General features: G+C 49.0%; 1 protein-coding gene across 1 annotated transcript in view; it reads right to left on the bottom strand.

The window, feature by feature from the left end:
• ryr1b (ryanodine receptor 1b (skeletal)) overlaps positions 1–15,834 on the bottom strand; it is a gene marked incomplete at both ends in the record, with an annotated part of 61,653 nt that overhangs the window by 20,973 nt on the left and 24,846 nt on the right. The window contains 40 exons of the mRNA XM_084448655.1: positions 106–218; positions 398–532; positions 643–702; positions 1,019–1,189; positions 3,454–3,468; positions 3,812–3,904; positions 3,997–4,084; positions 4,261–4,501; positions 4,631–4,951; positions 5,417–5,547; positions 5,692–5,773; positions 6,005–6,113; positions 6,259–6,385; positions 6,515–6,575; positions 7,488–7,537; positions 7,842–7,963; positions 8,056–8,123; positions 8,348–8,463; positions 8,585–8,708; positions 8,811–8,886; positions 8,981–9,058; positions 9,166–9,306; positions 9,395–9,484; positions 9,583–9,661; positions 9,781–9,944; positions 10,053–10,193; positions 10,362–10,452; positions 10,825–11,045; positions 12,168–12,337; positions 12,455–12,575; positions 12,701–12,812; positions 13,000–13,186; positions 13,323–13,458; positions 13,611–13,698; positions 13,812–13,948; positions 14,048–14,165; positions 14,580–14,853; positions 14,971–15,111; positions 15,210–15,321; positions 15,535–15,735. Of these exons, the coding sequence (XP_084304781.1) occupies positions 106–218; positions 398–532; positions 643–702; positions 1,019–1,189; positions 3,454–3,468; positions 3,812–3,904; positions 3,997–4,084; positions 4,261–4,501; positions 4,631–4,951; positions 5,417–5,547; positions 5,692–5,773; positions 6,005–6,113; positions 6,259–6,385; positions 6,515–6,575; positions 7,488–7,537; positions 7,842–7,963; positions 8,056–8,123; positions 8,348–8,463; positions 8,585–8,708; positions 8,811–8,886; positions 8,981–9,058; positions 9,166–9,306; positions 9,395–9,484; positions 9,583–9,661; positions 9,781–9,944; positions 10,053–10,193; positions 10,362–10,452; positions 10,825–11,045; positions 12,168–12,337; positions 12,455–12,575; positions 12,701–12,812; positions 13,000–13,186; positions 13,323–13,458; positions 13,611–13,698; positions 13,812–13,948; positions 14,048–14,165; positions 14,580–14,853; positions 14,971–15,111; positions 15,210–15,321; positions 15,535–15,735 (5,105 nt within the window). The remainder of the gene's footprint in view (positions 1–105; positions 219–397; positions 533–642; positions 703–1,018; positions 1,190–3,453; positions 3,469–3,811; positions 3,905–3,996; positions 4,085–4,260; positions 4,502–4,630; positions 4,952–5,416; positions 5,548–5,691; positions 5,774–6,004; positions 6,114–6,258; positions 6,386–6,514; positions 6,576–7,487; positions 7,538–7,841; positions 7,964–8,055; positions 8,124–8,347; positions 8,464–8,584; positions 8,709–8,810; positions 8,887–8,980; positions 9,059–9,165; positions 9,307–9,394; positions 9,485–9,582; positions 9,662–9,780; positions 9,945–10,052; positions 10,194–10,361; positions 10,453–10,824; positions 11,046–12,167; positions 12,338–12,454; positions 12,576–12,700; positions 12,813–12,999; positions 13,187–13,322; positions 13,459–13,610; positions 13,699–13,811; positions 13,949–14,047; positions 14,166–14,579; positions 14,854–14,970; positions 15,112–15,209; positions 15,322–15,534; positions 15,736–15,834) is intronic.

The following is a 15,834-nucleotide window of genomic DNA, read 5'->3' as shown; positions in this document are numbered from 1 at the left end:
CTGGATTCTGTGGATTTGGGAGAGGTGTTCGGGCGAGGAGAGTGAGGAGAGGGAAGGGGATGGGCAGGGGGTGCGGAGTGTGAGGAAGGTGATGGGGGCTGGCACCTGGCGATGTTGTACAGGGGGCTCATCCTGAAGCAGGCCACCACTGCTCTGCGCCGCTGTTTGGACAGCAGCTTGTGCCACACCATCTTCTTGGACTTGAACGGATGTTCCGTCTAAGGGGAGGGAAAGAGAGTGAGAGAAAGAGAGAGTGAGAGAGAGAGAGAGAGAGAGAGAGTGAGAGAGAGTGGGATTGAGTGACAGAGAGAGAGAGAGAGCGTAGAAGTCTTAAAGCCGGTGCTTGTTCCAGGCGTCGTCAATGTAGCCGCGTCACCGCGCCGTGTGCTCTACTCACCACCTCTATGTGGTAGAGGACGGCAGACACCTCCTGCACTCTCTTCACCACCTTCTGTGGGTCGTCGGCGTCCTCGGCCCTCCCAGACGTCTCGTTGTACAGGGCCATCTGCCAGCGCATAGACGGGTTCTCCACCTGGACAGCCCCCGGGGCGCAGGGTCAGTGAGTACGTACACACACGCCACGCCACGCCCACCGCAAACACAAATACGTCACAGTTCATCCGGCAGATGGGATCCCCTCACCTTGCCTTGAAGATGCAAGTTGTTCTGCAGGAACTCCCGCACCTCCTCATCGGTGTCTTTCTGCAAGAGAAATGGCCAAGGAGCAGAGCAGGGCTTGATCCTCAAACAAACAGTACAGAACTCTGAGTCTCAGTCAGTCAGATGGAGGGTCATGCACCGGAAGCAATAGAGAATACAGTATAGAGTAATAGTGCAGGGAATACAGTAGCTGTAAGTGATAGTCAAAGGGCGCATGGTTGGACGTTGTCCGCTACAAATTTCATGTCCACCCAACTGATTATCCCTGAGCCAAGTACAAATGAATTACATTTCGCATTCAATTCCTAAAATGTCTGCCGATCTTAAACGATCCCCCACTGTCTCAGCGGCACAGTACCAGAGAGTATCTGATCTTGGCCAGGTTGATGAGCTCCTGGTCAGCGGGGGAGCACATGTTCAGACCGATGGGCAGCAGCTTCTTCAGGGCCGCCACGATCAGCGAGGTCTGCACCGAGTAGCGGTCCCCCCGGCGCTTCTTCTTGGTACGCTCCACGTCCGAGCCCCCGGCCTATGAGGAGAGAGCGAGGTCAGAGCGCGGCGTCTCGCCCCGGCGTCTCACACCCCAGCTGATGTTACCCAAACATGGATCAGAATGAGGGCTCTGCTGTTGAGACTTACCTTTTACCCATCTTTTCATTCTGGTGTTAAGGGTATTACTTAGTGTACCTAAATAGTCCTATTATTATTATTATTATTATTATTATTATTGTTATTATTATTACTACTACTACTACTACTACTACTACTATTATTATTATTATTATTATTATTTTTATTTTTATTATTATTATTATTGTTATTATTCAAATACTGTTATACAAACCAAATACATGATGGATAATGTACTGTTATAGAAACTAATGGAATGTGAAGATGAGTGTATGCTGTTGTCACTGTTTGTACAGGATATGGGATATGGAAAAAGACTCACCCAGATTAAACAAAACACCTCATGCGGAATGTACAACAGTACGGAACTACAGTACATGTTCCTACTAAAAGTCACACTCTTGTCTCAAAAGTGCAACGCTTCAGTGCTGCTCCAGCTAGCGGCACACAATGCAGCCCCTCTGTTAGTAGTGCAGAGTCCAGATGAAGCCCCCCATTCCCAGCACAGCACACCAGGAGCAGCAGACTGTAGGTCTGGTCTACGGGCTCAACTCCACCGCCTCTGGGCACCTCTCACACACTCCTGTCCTGGGCCTGCTGGCGCTCATTACTGACTGTTGTCTGGTCTCACAGCGCCCCCCTCAGTCCTGTGTAGTGTATGCAGTGTGTGTGTGTGTGTGTGTGTGTGTGTGGTTGTGGTTGAGGTTGAGCGCGTGTGTATGAATGTGGTTGTGTGTGTGCGTGCATGTCTTTGTCTGTGTGTGTATTTATGTGTGTGAGAGACAGGGAGGAAAGAAGGAGGTGCTGTAGTGATCAGATAACAGATGCTCCTACAGTAATGACCAGCCGACAGCGAAGGAGAGGAGGTTTTTCCTACTCGGACAGGAATCGTTAACAACCATTTAACTAACACATGGTTCTCTAGATAGAACTGGGCACAAGTACAAAATTGTATTCAAAGCCTTTAGTGTCGTAATGCCTCCTCCTGTCCTTGGGTTAGTGTCACCAGTGTAAAACTCATGGTCAAACAACTTCCAAACGGAGATTTAATATACAATGTTTCACACTATGTAATGGTCCAGGTGAATTACTGTAGATGGGGAGGGGCGAAAATATGGATGGATGTCTAGCTGAAGACAGTGTCAACTACAATTCCCATGATACACCCGTTAAAAGGCTGTCTCTCCTTTTCCTGGATTCCCCCTCAGGAAATGAGGTCACTGGTGGAGTGAGTGTGGAAGTACGGGTGATGAAGATAAGTATTTGAGGTGGACATGGACGTTCATGGGGAACGTAAAACAATATCAATCATAGAGAAGGGCGATTTAGAGTGCTCCTAGCCAAGGAACGTCACCGCCAAAAGGTGGAAAAATCAACCAAACGTAAAAAAAAAAAAAAGACACACCAAATCAACCATGACACAGTACATAGATTATGCACAGACTCAGTCGGGAGCCCACCAGGAACCGTCTGAGGGAAGTCAACCTGGTCAGACTGTGGGCGTGGCGATGGGACTCGGCAGCAGTGGACCTGTATGTTCTCACTGGGCCCTGCTGAACCGAGTGCCATGAAACCCACCCGGCACATCACTACGATCTACAGCTGAGAGCTTTCATCAAGCACCTCCAGACCCCCCCCCCCTCACACAGACACACAACACAACACAACACAACACAACACAAAACAACACAACACACAAAACACATACGCACACTACACCACACACACACGCCAACGCGCACGCCTACAAAGACACACGCACACACATACATACACACAGTACATAAACACGTCGCACACTCTCATATTACTACAGTCAAACCCCTTGCTCCCTGAAGTCTGTTCAGTAGCAACTTTAAAATGCCCGTATATACAGTAGCAATAGACTACATTTCTGTCTTTAGTAAAGTAAATAAGCCGTATATACAGTACGATAAGTGAGAAAAACGTCAATGTGAATACTGTAAGATTGTGTGTGTGTGTGTGTGTGTGTGTGTGTGTGTGTGTGTGTGTGTGTGTGTGTGTGTGTGTGTGAAGAGCATTAGGGTCCGGGTGTCAGTGCTTTCCGACGCCGGTGCACTACTCCATAGGAGAGCTTGATGAAATGCCTCCCCATACTCCCATGCGGTCAGCACAGAAGCTCGTGCACAAACACAGTCTAACCTCTCCGTCTCCGGACTAGCGGCCCCGCAACATCGCCGACGCAGAACACAGAGAGAGAACACAGTTAACACCACCTCTGCTGCTGGCCTGAAACCAGACGGAGCCATGATACAGGCCTGAGGACACAACCTGATTGGCCGCCTGGGACCAGGAAGTAGACATGTTACAGGAATTACATCAGAGATACACAGTCAGTATGTGTTGGCTTTTCCCCAGTATCAAATGGGACTCAAGTCTTTGGAAGTATTAGTAGATCGTTTAAACGTTTAAATTGTAAAGAAGAAGCTAGACACCTTGACGTACAGTATAACATTTATATTCACTTGGTTAGTTAGTTTGTGTGTGTGTCCACCCTCACCTTGCTCATCTTGCTCTTACTGTCAGCGGTGAGGAAGGACATGTTGTTGATCTCGTTCATCACCACAAAGTTCTGCTCTTCACGCTTGAAGTTCTGAGATGGACGGAGAGAGGGGAAATGAGAAGAGGGCTGGACAGAGGGAGCGACGTGTATAAGGTCATCAGGTCAAGGGAGAGGAGACTCACATGAGACTTGGACCAGAAGATGAAGACCTCCCCCACCATCCTGAAGAGCTCCTCTGCGTCCGGGTCCGGGCAGGTCAGCCACCTCGCCCTGTGACGCAACACAAGACAGGTTACACCGCGTTACAAAAAGGCGCTGTCGGACTTTCAGCGAGCCATCTCTCCGCGTCCGAAACCAGTTCCGTTAAGCTGTAACATCTGAGACGGTCAACACGTGCACAACGCGTGTGTAAGACGCAAGCCAGCTCGGTGGAACCCTCCCGGTACCTGTTGTTGTCCACGTAGCGGATGAGCAGCGGGTAGAGAGCGTACAGGTCGCGGCAGAGCACGGCGAACTCGTCCCTGATGGTTCCGTCCTCGCTGTCCACCTCTGACTTCCCCTCCAGGCGCAGCTGCTCCTCCTCGGCCACCACCTTCCCACTGCGCTTCTTCAGCTTCTCCATGGTGGGGATGAAGTGGGACTTCAGCATCTCGGGCTTGGCCCTGCTCACGATGGGCTGGGAGAACACTGGCACACAAGACACGCACAGGCTACGGGTCAATACCGACAGGTCGAAGGTCAAAGGAACCGCGATGGAACTCAGACTTATCACTCTGACTTATCGCGGTCTAAAGCGCACAGCGCGCGCACGCTAACCTGCCAGCCTCTTCATCCAGGAGGCCTCGTCTATGCCCAGGTTGTTGACCACGATCTTCATGATGCTGCCCAGAAGCTGGTTGAGGTGCTCGGAGGTGACGTCGGTGCAGATCTGGCCCTCCTGGTCGGGGAAGTTCTCCAGGCCCCTCTCCCACCAGCGGGGCAGGTAGTTGCACAGCATGGGCAGGGTGATCTCGATCACGTGGGGCATCTCGGTGTAGCGGGCCCCGGACTCCGCCAGGTCTCCGATTTCCTTCATCAGGACGTCCAGCTCTGGGATATCAGGACACAGCTCCTCCACCTGGTTAGGGAGACCCAGGACTGAGGAGGAGGAGGGAGAGGAGGAAGAGGAGGAAATTAGAGGGAGGGAGGGTATTGACTCTCTCGCAAACCTTCAGTGTAACTTCATGCATCCGATTACATCACGCCGCACACAACATACACACTCACATACACATTACACTTTATACTCTCACTGTATATACACAGGCTGCACTACACTTTTGTATATTGTTTTTTATCTTATCTTATTTTGCACTAGTATTTTGTACTTTGCACTGTCCTGTCTTTGCACTGTCCTGTCTCGTCCCTGCACCCTGTCCAAGGTTGTCTCAATGTTATGCACCATGCCCGAAAGCAAATCCCTAGTATGTTGAAAAACTACAATAATAAAACTCATTCTGATTCTGATACAGAACTAGGATGTTAGGGGACAGATATTACGGGTAGTTTGGTAAGAGAGAGAGGGGGGGGGGCGAGAGAGGTAGAGGTAGAGCTGTGACTCACGGGCTCTCTCGCGGGGGGTCTTGGTGGTGTAGACGGAGTGCGTGTTGTACTCGTTGAGGATGGGCTCCAGGTAGGCGACAGGCATGGCGGCCGCTAGATGGGCCAGACATTCTCCCAGAGCTGGCCTCTGTCTGCAGGGCACAGGGCACGACGTCACCACCTCACACTCCCAGGCACGGTCAGCGTTATCACAGACACAGCGCAGTATGTACTGTATACAGTACCGTACACACACACACACACCAGTCTACAGCAGGCCGAGCGTGTCTACTCACTTCTCAGCATGCGGGGTCTTGACAGTGCCCAGCGAGTAGATGCTGCACATGATGCGATAGCAGGATATCTGCAGGTCATCCACTGGGGGTCAGAGAGAGAGAGAGAGAGAGAGATTTGGAGAGAGATAGAGAGAGAGAGAGAGAGAGAGAGAGAGAGATTTGGAGAGAGAGAGAGAGAGATTTGGAGAGGGAGAGAGAGAGAGAGAGAGAACATTTTAGAATAAACGGGGTCTCTGGAATGCGGCTATCTCATAACAGGACTGTATCTGTGTGAGGAAGAACTTAAACACTGAGGGATCTGAGTCCAACTCACAGATGACGTCATCTCCGAACTGGTGCTGAGCGATGTGGTCGAACAACGTGGTGAGGACCGGCAGCAGGGCGATGGTGGTGTAGTTGATGTTCTGGGACACGCCCTTCACCTGCACCACCACACACACACACCCAAACACACACGCAGACAGGCAGACACACACACACACACACACACACACGGTTAACTCAGAGTGGCCACTACGGGAACCATTCCTAAAGACACGAGGAATGAGCGAGGAATGTATATCTCACCTGGTTCCTACTGGACACCTTGCCCAGTTTGAGGTTCTCCACCATCTTCTCGATATCGTCTGCAGCACTCTCAAAGAACTGTCTCAGTCCTGCTTTCACGATCTCAGGACCAGACTTCATCACGGTCCTAGGAAGAAGATGGAGAAATGAGGAGCCAGCTCAGGGAGATGGACATTTGTACGTTTTGTATGTCTGTGAAAAACGAATGCTTGACTAACACCATCTGAAGTAGCCATGGAGGATGTGAGTGTGTTACCTGGCATCCAGCGATCGTGATAGGATGTGCAGGCAGTTGACCACTGCACTAGCATCAGTTCCTGCAGACAGCAAAGAGAAATGGTAAATGGACTGCACTTATAAAGTAGCACTTTTATCGAAAGCACTTTACAATAGCCCCTTATTCACCCATTCACACACCAATGGTAGCAGCCGCCATGCAAGGTGCTACCCTGCTCATTGGGACGGGATTCGAACCGCTGACCCTGCGATTATTAGACGACCCGCGCTACCTCCTGAGCCACAGCCAGCCCAGAGAAGCCTGTGCTACCATGGCTGCGCTAACACTGACACCTAAGATATCCTCTGAATACCACAAGTCAGTGAATATTGCAATCCCTGTATCACACACGTAAACGCAAGGTAGAGAATGTTAGAAAATGTTAATCAAAATTACTACACATGGATTAGTAGTGACAACTATCTTCTTTTTCACAATAACAGTGATGTATGTCCATTGGTTTTCAGTAGTGTGCTGGAGTTCTTCAAGAGTGACGTCTTGATGCTACCACAAACACATGATGGTGGATGAGAAGGATGCAGGTACAGCTAGTGCCTCAGGCCAGCCAGTCTGAATACACCATGGAGGATCCTGCTGTGGAACACTAAAACGCACACACTCATGCTGCTTCCTTGCATAGTCATTGAGCACCAGAGATATCCAGGGCTATAAAAAGCTGACACAAAAACGAGAGAAGAGGTAGGCAGCTGGGAACAACCAAGCAGAGCAGAAGCCGAGCTAGAGACCAAAAGAGGGTTAGTGAAGGAGGAGGGTTCGAGGGGGGCAGTCTGGGGAGGATTGAAGCAGTGGCCGAGTAGAGATGAAGGTGTGAATTAATGAGGTCATATACTGATGATGATTAAACTGGAGGGATGAAAGAGAGAGAGAGGGAGGGAGAGAGATGGATGGAGACAGAGATTTGAGGCATTAGACCACCATGCAGGTTCCTTACCAAAGAGAGAAACTCTGTGTCTCACCAGAGCAGCCAACTTACAGAAGATGCTGAGGGAGGAGGAGAGAAGGGGAAAGGGGGGAGAGGATGGGAAGATGGACCAGAAGGAGGGAGGTCAAAGCAAAGGGAGGTCAAGGGAATTAAGGAGATTCCATAAAATGAGTGAGAGAGGAGAGAGATGGAGGGATATGGTGGGGGGGGGGGGCTGTTGCGAACAGAGACTACCACAAGCAAGGTATTGTACTAAAGGAGTTTTTTTATGGTAGGGAGTTTAAATAGAGCTCGTGAATAAACGGAGTCAAAAAGGATAAAACGTAATTGAAACTATTTCATTAGCACGGTCTGGCAACTAACCTGGCTATCATCTCTTTCTCCTTGTTGGAGGAATGGCCTCCACTGCCCAGCACCTTAGCAGGTGTGGAGAGGAAGTAAAGGCAGTGGTTCTTGAAGTATTGGTTTACCAGCGGCAAGAGAATCTGTGACACAGGGACAGAGAGAGAAGTAGTCATTGGGTCGCAGCCTGGCGGGCATTCTGGGTAGAGTAGTCCTCCAGCTCTTCTCATCTTACCTTGGCAAAAAACTTGATCTCCTGTTCATGAGGGGACTTTTCCACTCTGCCACTGCTCACCACAGCCTCTGCAGAGAGAGAGACAGAAAGAGAGAGAGAGAGAGAGAGAGAGAGAGAGAGAGAGAGAGAGAGGGCAAGACAGAGAGTGAGAGTATGAGAGAGAGTGGCACAGTCTTCTGTCAACCAGGGAATACTGTACAGTAGAAGACTGAGTGTTTATGACATGTTAATGAGGCGTCCTCTCTATCCCTGTCTGTATCTATGGCCCCTCCCACCCAGAGTAGCACAGTACCGAGATGGGCGATGAACTCCTGGGCGATGTCCATCCACTTGAGCAGCTTCTGGAGGAAGCCGTAGGCAAAGCGCTTCTCGATGGAGGAGATGTCTTGCTCCATGTCCTTGAGACCCCTGAGGGACAGAGAGAAGGATGAATAGAGGAAGGAAGGCGAAGGGGGAGGGAGGTGGGGGCGGGGGCTTAGTGAACAGGCTCTAACCTGTCCTGGTCTATACGGGTTCTGGGAGGTGGTACCTGGTGACAGCATATCCATTCATCTGCAGGAACTTGAGCAGGTCCTGGGCCTTCTCTCTGTCCCTGGCCTTCTCCTTGGCCGTCAGGGTGTCATAGGGCACCAGCAGGGGGTGGGTACCTCCGCCTGAACATAGTACAGTGTTCATTAACAAACTAAGACCATGCCAAGTCCAGTCAGAAATCTAACGTTCGGGAAAGATCCTTTTGAAGTATTTTAAACTCTCACCTTTAGCCTGGAGCTCCATCTTCTTCTTCCTGCCCCAGGTGTTGTGGTAGTTCTCAGCCAACTGCTCAGCCATGGACTGGAGAGAGAGAGAGAGAGAGAGGGGAGGAAGTCAGCTGATAGTGTATTGACAAAGAACATCCAGTAAGATTGTTTTGTGTGCCGTACAGTACCTGCAGCTCCCTGGAGAGGGCCATGGCTGTGATGTCCACAGGTTGAGGACTGTAGCCATGGCTGGGGTCGTAGGTAGCCTGCAGACAGACAAAACATTAAGCACAAACATAGTCAATCTATCTACTGTTCGTAAAAAAGAAGCACAGACTTTATTGGAGCTGGTGTTTTTAGCCCTGTACTGCACCTGAGCAGTCTGGGAGATCTTGCGAGTGCTGGCCTTCTTCTCCACCTCCACCTCCCCATCCCTGGCCTTCTCCAGGGTCCACTCCCAGGCCAACATGGCCTTGATGGACTCCTTGATGGGCCAGCGATAGATCTCCTTGTCCTGGAGCACACAGACACAGATGATGTGATGTATATTCTACAGAACATCCGTTTTGAATATCAGGTTTTCTTTCATGAAAGGTGCTGACCTTCTCAGAGAAGGTCTTGTAGGGGCGGAGCATGGGGTGGGTCTTGGCATTCTCATCCAGCACCTCTCCATAAGTCCAGTTGTTCTGAATCTGAAAACAGATATGTGACCGTCATTCAATAACACTTTGAACATTGCTTTGATGGTGAAATGCCATGTACTAGAAGAGGGACATGAGGAGAGACAGACCTTTTCGAAGGCCCACTTGTCATGAGTGAGCTCGGCGTATTTGTTGATAAAGCCGTCCAGTCTCTCGGGGATGATGGTGCTAGAAAATAACAAATAGTTCAAAACAGGTTTAGATTATAATAGGTACTGTATACTGTAGCCTATTGATTAAAAATAATCTGCATTTGCAGATTCCTAACATCATTTGTGATTTCTTACTTGGTGGTCTCCACAGGTTTGGGGTCAAAGTTGCCCTCAGCGTCGACAGAGGCCTTCTTCTCAGTGTTGGATGTGAAGGTTGCGTCGACGTAGTCAGGAGGGATAGCGCCGGCTATGGCGCAGATGCACGGCATAGCGATCTTAAAAAGCTCTGCATCAAATTTCTGTAAGGGAGAGAGAGAGTGAAGTGAGGAGGGAGGGATGAAGAGAGGGGCATGTTTTTTTATGATGACCAAGGGGGGGGTGAAAGAGGGACGACACCAAATGCTCACCTTGTGTGCCAGAGACTCAAAGATGCCCCAGAAGAGTTTACGTGAGAGATGCAGCTCCTCCTCTGATGACACTCCGAAGTTGCCCCAGCCGTTAGGCAAGCAGTAGTACTTCCAGCAACGCTCGTAGTGATTGGTCAACAGCTGAAACCAACAGAGGCACAGTGAGTGTGATTGGTCAAGAGCTGAAACTAGAGGGACAGTGACTCTTGGAATTAGACACACAGAATGTTGAATAAAATGGCTTCACGGTGGCATATGATACAGAAAGTCAGCATTCCATAACTCAGGAAGAGGATTGTTCTTCCACACCTTGAGAGGCATCTTGGCGTACTCATTGAGGATCGGCACGTCGAACACCAGCCTCCTGAGCAGATGCTGCAGCATGGAGGGCCGGAGGTACCTGAGCAAGAGCAGGATTGGCGGTTAAAACTGAGCCTGTGACCCTATAGGTGCATCTCAAAAAATTAGAATATCGTGGAAAAGTTCATTATTTTCCGTAATTTAATTCAAAAAGTGAAATTTTCATATATTCTAGATTCATTACACATAAAGTGAAAGATTTCAAGACTTTTTTGTTTTAATCTTGATGATTACATCTTACAGCTCATGAAAATCAAAAATCCAGTATCTCAAAATATTAGAATATGACATAGGGCCAATCCAAAAAGGATTTATAAAACAGAAATGTAGATCTTCTGAAAAGTACTGTATATGAAATGAAGCACAAAGATGAATTTGTCAGTCCCACAACTCTTTCAGCTCTGCGACTGACCTGCAGAGGGACATGAGGCACTCCTCGATGACGTCCCTCTGGGCCTTGGTGAGGGCGCGGCCACGCGAGAGGCGGTAGATGGTGTGCAGCATGGAGTCGATCATGATGGCCCGGTGGTCCGTGCCGGCGAACAGAGGGGCGCACTTGGTGACCACGGGCAGCACGGCTGAGCACAGGTAACGGTTCAGGGCCAGGGCCATCTCCGTGGTGCTGAACGCCAACTACAGGCACACAGGGGAAGATTCAAGTCGATGTGTGAGAGTTAAAGGAGTAGTAAAGGGAAAATGCATGTTTAGCCCTGTTTTAAGGTTACTTATGATCATATACAATGGTTCAGATCAAAACGGTGACAAAACTAGCACTTTTGAGAAAGTCTGATAATTGCTCTACCACCATTTTGGTCATACAATGGATGTGGGTGGGCATCTTGAAAAATCTTTAAAAAAACATGTTAACCTCTCGATTTCAAAGACAAGAAACTCACGGAGGTGTTAGTTGGCGTTCTGACATATAATTCGCCATAAAGTAAGATTCTAGTTAATCTGGAAAGGCTTTTTAAAATATTTAGCATAGAACTATTTAGTCGCAGCACATACATGTGTAAACTTCCGCAAACTAGGTAGCCTAGCAACATAAACAATAACAATAGCTACCGTAAGTAGTTCCGCTTCCTGAATCCCCTCTGCAGATTGATCTACACAACTGTCGCTTCAATACAAGTCAATGGATTTCATAAAATGATCAATAAAACCCTACAGGATTCATACTTTGCAGCGAATTTGATGTCAGAACACCAACGGACACCAATTACCCCCTCGGTGAGCTTCTTGTCTTTGAAATCGAGAGTTAAACATGTTTTTGAAATATTTTTCAAGGTGCCCACCCACATCCATTGTATGACCAAAACGGTGGTAGAGCCATTATCAGACTCTCAAAAGTGCTAGTTTTGTCAACGTTTTGATCTGAACCATTGTATGTGATCATAAGTAACCTTAAAACAGGGCTAAACATGCATTTTCCCTTTACTACTCCTTTAACATACAGCATTTCAAACCTTTATTTATACTCGTAAAGCACTGAGGTTTCCCTCATGTAATGTGTTGATGAGTTCACACAAATACACAAATAACAACAGAACAAATACAATAAACAATAACAATATTAATGATAATAATCATAATTAAAAACAGTTACAGGTCGAAGTACAAATGTCAGCATAGGTCCTTGTCTATCCAATAGACCATGCATTTGTAATGATGCGCTTTCTTAATCAAACAGGTCAATAGTTCCTCTATCCTAGCTTTAGGGGTCTCTCTCTCCATAGCATCCCAGGTCAGACTCACCGTGTCCAGGGAGGCAGCAGCCCTCATGTCAGGCAGGAAGCCCACCTCCAGCACATGGAGCAGGAAGTCCTGGTTCTCGATACCGTACACTCTGTCCAGGAACAACACCATAGATGCCTTGTGGTCTGGACAGAAACTGGCTGACATCTTAGGCTCGATGGTGTGACCATCTGAATAGAGGAGGAGAGAGAGACAGAGAGAGAACATGAGAACATGAGCTACATTTACAGAAAAAGCGTTTCAACTCATATGACCAACAGCTCTATCCCATACACTATGTTTCTGACCTTTGCCAAAGGCAGGGATCTGGACCGACAGGCTGATGACCCCCACCAGGTCCTCTATGGGCACCAGAGACCTCAAGATGGCCCTGATCCTTAGAGCCTCCCCTTTGCCTGCTTGGATCAGCTGTGGACGAGAGCAGTCAGGCCAGGTCAGAACAAGGGACTCCTAAATCACCCTTATCAAATAAACACTTCAAGGCAGCCTGTAGACTTAGAGGGATCAGTGGCTGGAAAGGCCAGTCTACTCACATGCATCTCAGGAGCACAGCGGCCCAGCAGATCGATGAGGGCGGAGTAGAAGGACATGATGGCGTTGCCCAGATGGACACGGTTCTCCTCCTGCTGTTCCTCCCCACCAAACCTACCAGGAAAACACAGTTTAACCTTTAGTCAATGACCATGTCAATTCTGCCCTCATAGCTACTGTATAGTACTTAATATGTAGTAACAACAATGTAGTTACAGTACATAGGAATGTAATTACATGATTATTAACTATAATCTTATGTAAAACATATGTAAAAGAGAATGGAGTTTTCAGCTCGTACATGGGGAAGCGTCTGTCCTTTTTGACCGTGGGTCCGTCCCTGGCGGGGTCCTCAGAGATCTTGATGGCCTCCTCGATAGCAGCCAGCAGGCCGTTCCCCCCCTCCCCTCTCAGGGCGGGGCCGAAACACTCCGGTCGGCGGATGAGCAGACGTACCACCACGTTGGCATTCTCCTCCACGCTCTCTCCTGTGAGGTGGAAAACGTGTGAGTGGTACTTCCGAATATGTCTACTTTTTTTTTACATACATATTAATAGCTGTAATGTTCTATTTGTTTTAATCTCTACACCACAACAGTGTTCTAACAGGAGATTGGGACTGACCGTTGACGAAGACGGCAAAACGTAGGAAGTCCAGGTATCTCTCCCCTCCACCGGGGTTCCAGCCGATGTCGGGGTAGCCCTTGGACAGCAGCATGGGACAGCTCTGTAGCCCGCAGCCTGCCAGGTACGTCACCACCTACACCACAACGCAGACAGCGAAGGTCGGGCTGAACACACAACATCTGCATCCGTGTCTTTGATCATGATTCAACAGAACCCATTGAACAACAGAGGCCTACTTGTGTTCATTCTCGGACATCGCACTGTTTTTGAGCAGCAATAACAGACCTTCTCCAGTTCCTGCTCTTGCAGGGCCAAGGCCAGCTCGTTGTTGTCAATACAGGAGGCGGCGGCAACATCCAGAGGGGTGGAGCCACTAATACCTGTAGGAGGAACATAAAAATAATTGTTATTTTAGCACACTGAGGTACCGGGCTCAGAGAGAGGAGTCCCCGCTAGCCTTTCTGGCTGACTGGTGAGCAAAGTTACTGACCCAGACCGATGCCACTGTTCTGCAGCAGGTAGCTGAGGTGGTCGAACATGGAGCGCTGGTTCTGACGACTGATGCGACAGAAGTAGCACAGGAAACGACAGCAGTTGGTCACCATCTGGGGGAACCGGATCTCCTGGAGAGAGAGAGAGAGAGGGCGAGGGTAGGGGTCAGTGTGAGGTCATTGTGTCTACAGTGTGGATCTCTAGTAGAGTGCTGTATGAACGACATGGACAGCTACCTCTCCGCCTCCGCCGAGCACGTTGACCATCACCTCCATGACAGTCTCATGCATGCCCAGAGCTCGCATCAGGTTGGGGTGCTGGTAGAACACCTTGTTATTCATGATGTTCCTGGAAGAGGGATACGACAGAACAGCAACTCACTTATATTCTTTCACACCATCCGTTACAGTGCCTCTTCTAAAAATCAACTGTAAAAATAGATAGATACTGTACTGTAGATAGATAGATAGATAGATAGATAGATAGATAGATAGATAATCCCTGTGCGTGAAATGTGGGTGTTTCAATATATGCATACAGTATGCATAAAATATAGAATACATACATACATACATACATACATACATACATACATACATACATACATACATGCAGTCTGTATATGTATAGCCTACTCAAATATACATACAGGACATACAGTACATTCACACATACACAACACTCAGGAACACACAGGAACACTGGAACACTTTATAGAGTCTGATGACCGCTGGCACAAAATGACCCCTCTAGTCGACTGACCCGATGCTCTGGATCATCAGCCTCTCCTCTTCTGGGCCCATCTGGACGATGAGCAGTGAGCGGATCTGGCCCAGGCACTCCAGCAGGTCCATGGTGTCTTGGACGGACACGGCGTTGATGATGTAGGCCTTGGGCAGGGCCCGGATCAGCTCCCCCAGCCCGTCATACTGCCTGTGGAGCAGGCTGAACATCAGACGCACTAGCTCCGGGTTCTGGATGAAAGACTCCTGGGCCCAGTGGATCATGGTGTGGGAGATGAGCTCCTGGAGAGTGCCTTGGTGGGGGGAGGAGACATGTCTAAGATGGCTGACACTGCAGAATAGTGTACAGTAGCTAGGAGTATGTTATACCAGACTAAACTGTTATTCTGCTGTTAGCTATGGGTTCTTACTGGGTTTGACTTCCTCCTCCTCCTCTGGCACCTCCTCCTCCTTCTTCCTGAACTTCTTGACCTTGTCCACCAGGCTGACGAGCCTGCCCCTGAGGGAGGTGTCCACCTCCTGCTCCTCCTCTTCTGCCTCTATGTGCACACCTGGATCACGTGGACATGAGGAGAGGTGGATGGGTCATTAACCAAAAACACATATAGTTTACATATAGAGGACACTTGTGTATCAGGGGAAGACTGACCACAGTGGAGCAGGAGGTCAGTGTGGAACTCGACCAGAGTGTCACGGACTTCCTCCGGTACTGGGCAGTCCTCTTCTTCTGGGTTATTCTTGAAGTTGGTGAGCAAGACGACCTGGAGAAACACAGATTGGAATGTTAATCAACTCTACAGTTACAGTACACTATTCATATTTTACTTACAGACTAAACTTCAGAACACACTCTTGAAATACAGGTGTGGTGCAGATTCTAGCGGTAAAATGCAGCATTACAGTACTTGTTCCTGTGGGTCTGGTACACACACACACACACACACACACACACACACAGACACACACACACACACCTGTTCCTGTGGCGGAGAGCGGAACTCGCGGGTCTTCCGTGCGGTCTCAGCGGCACTCATGGTGAAGGCTCTCATCAGCTCACTGTAGCGTACCCGTTGGTTGCTCTGAATGGCGAAGACAAACTGGTCGGAGTAGGCAACTATCGCCTCAACTCTGTGCCTCAGCTCACAGTCGCAAAAGTACTGAAGCAGGGTGCACATCTGAGAGAGAGACAGAGAGAGAGAGAGAGAGAGAGAGAGGGAGAGAGGGGGGGGGGGGGATGGGTAAATGTAGAAAACAGAATCCTCCTAGTGTATTTT

This window comes from Borostomias antarcticus (genome assembly GCF_949987555.1).
Source record: "Borostomias antarcticus genome assembly, chromosome: 1".
Taxonomy (NCBI): Eukaryota; Metazoa; Chordata; class Actinopteri; order Stomiiformes; family Stomiidae; genus Borostomias; species Borostomias antarcticus.
This window is presented reverse-complemented; position numbering and strand designations above follow the sequence as displayed.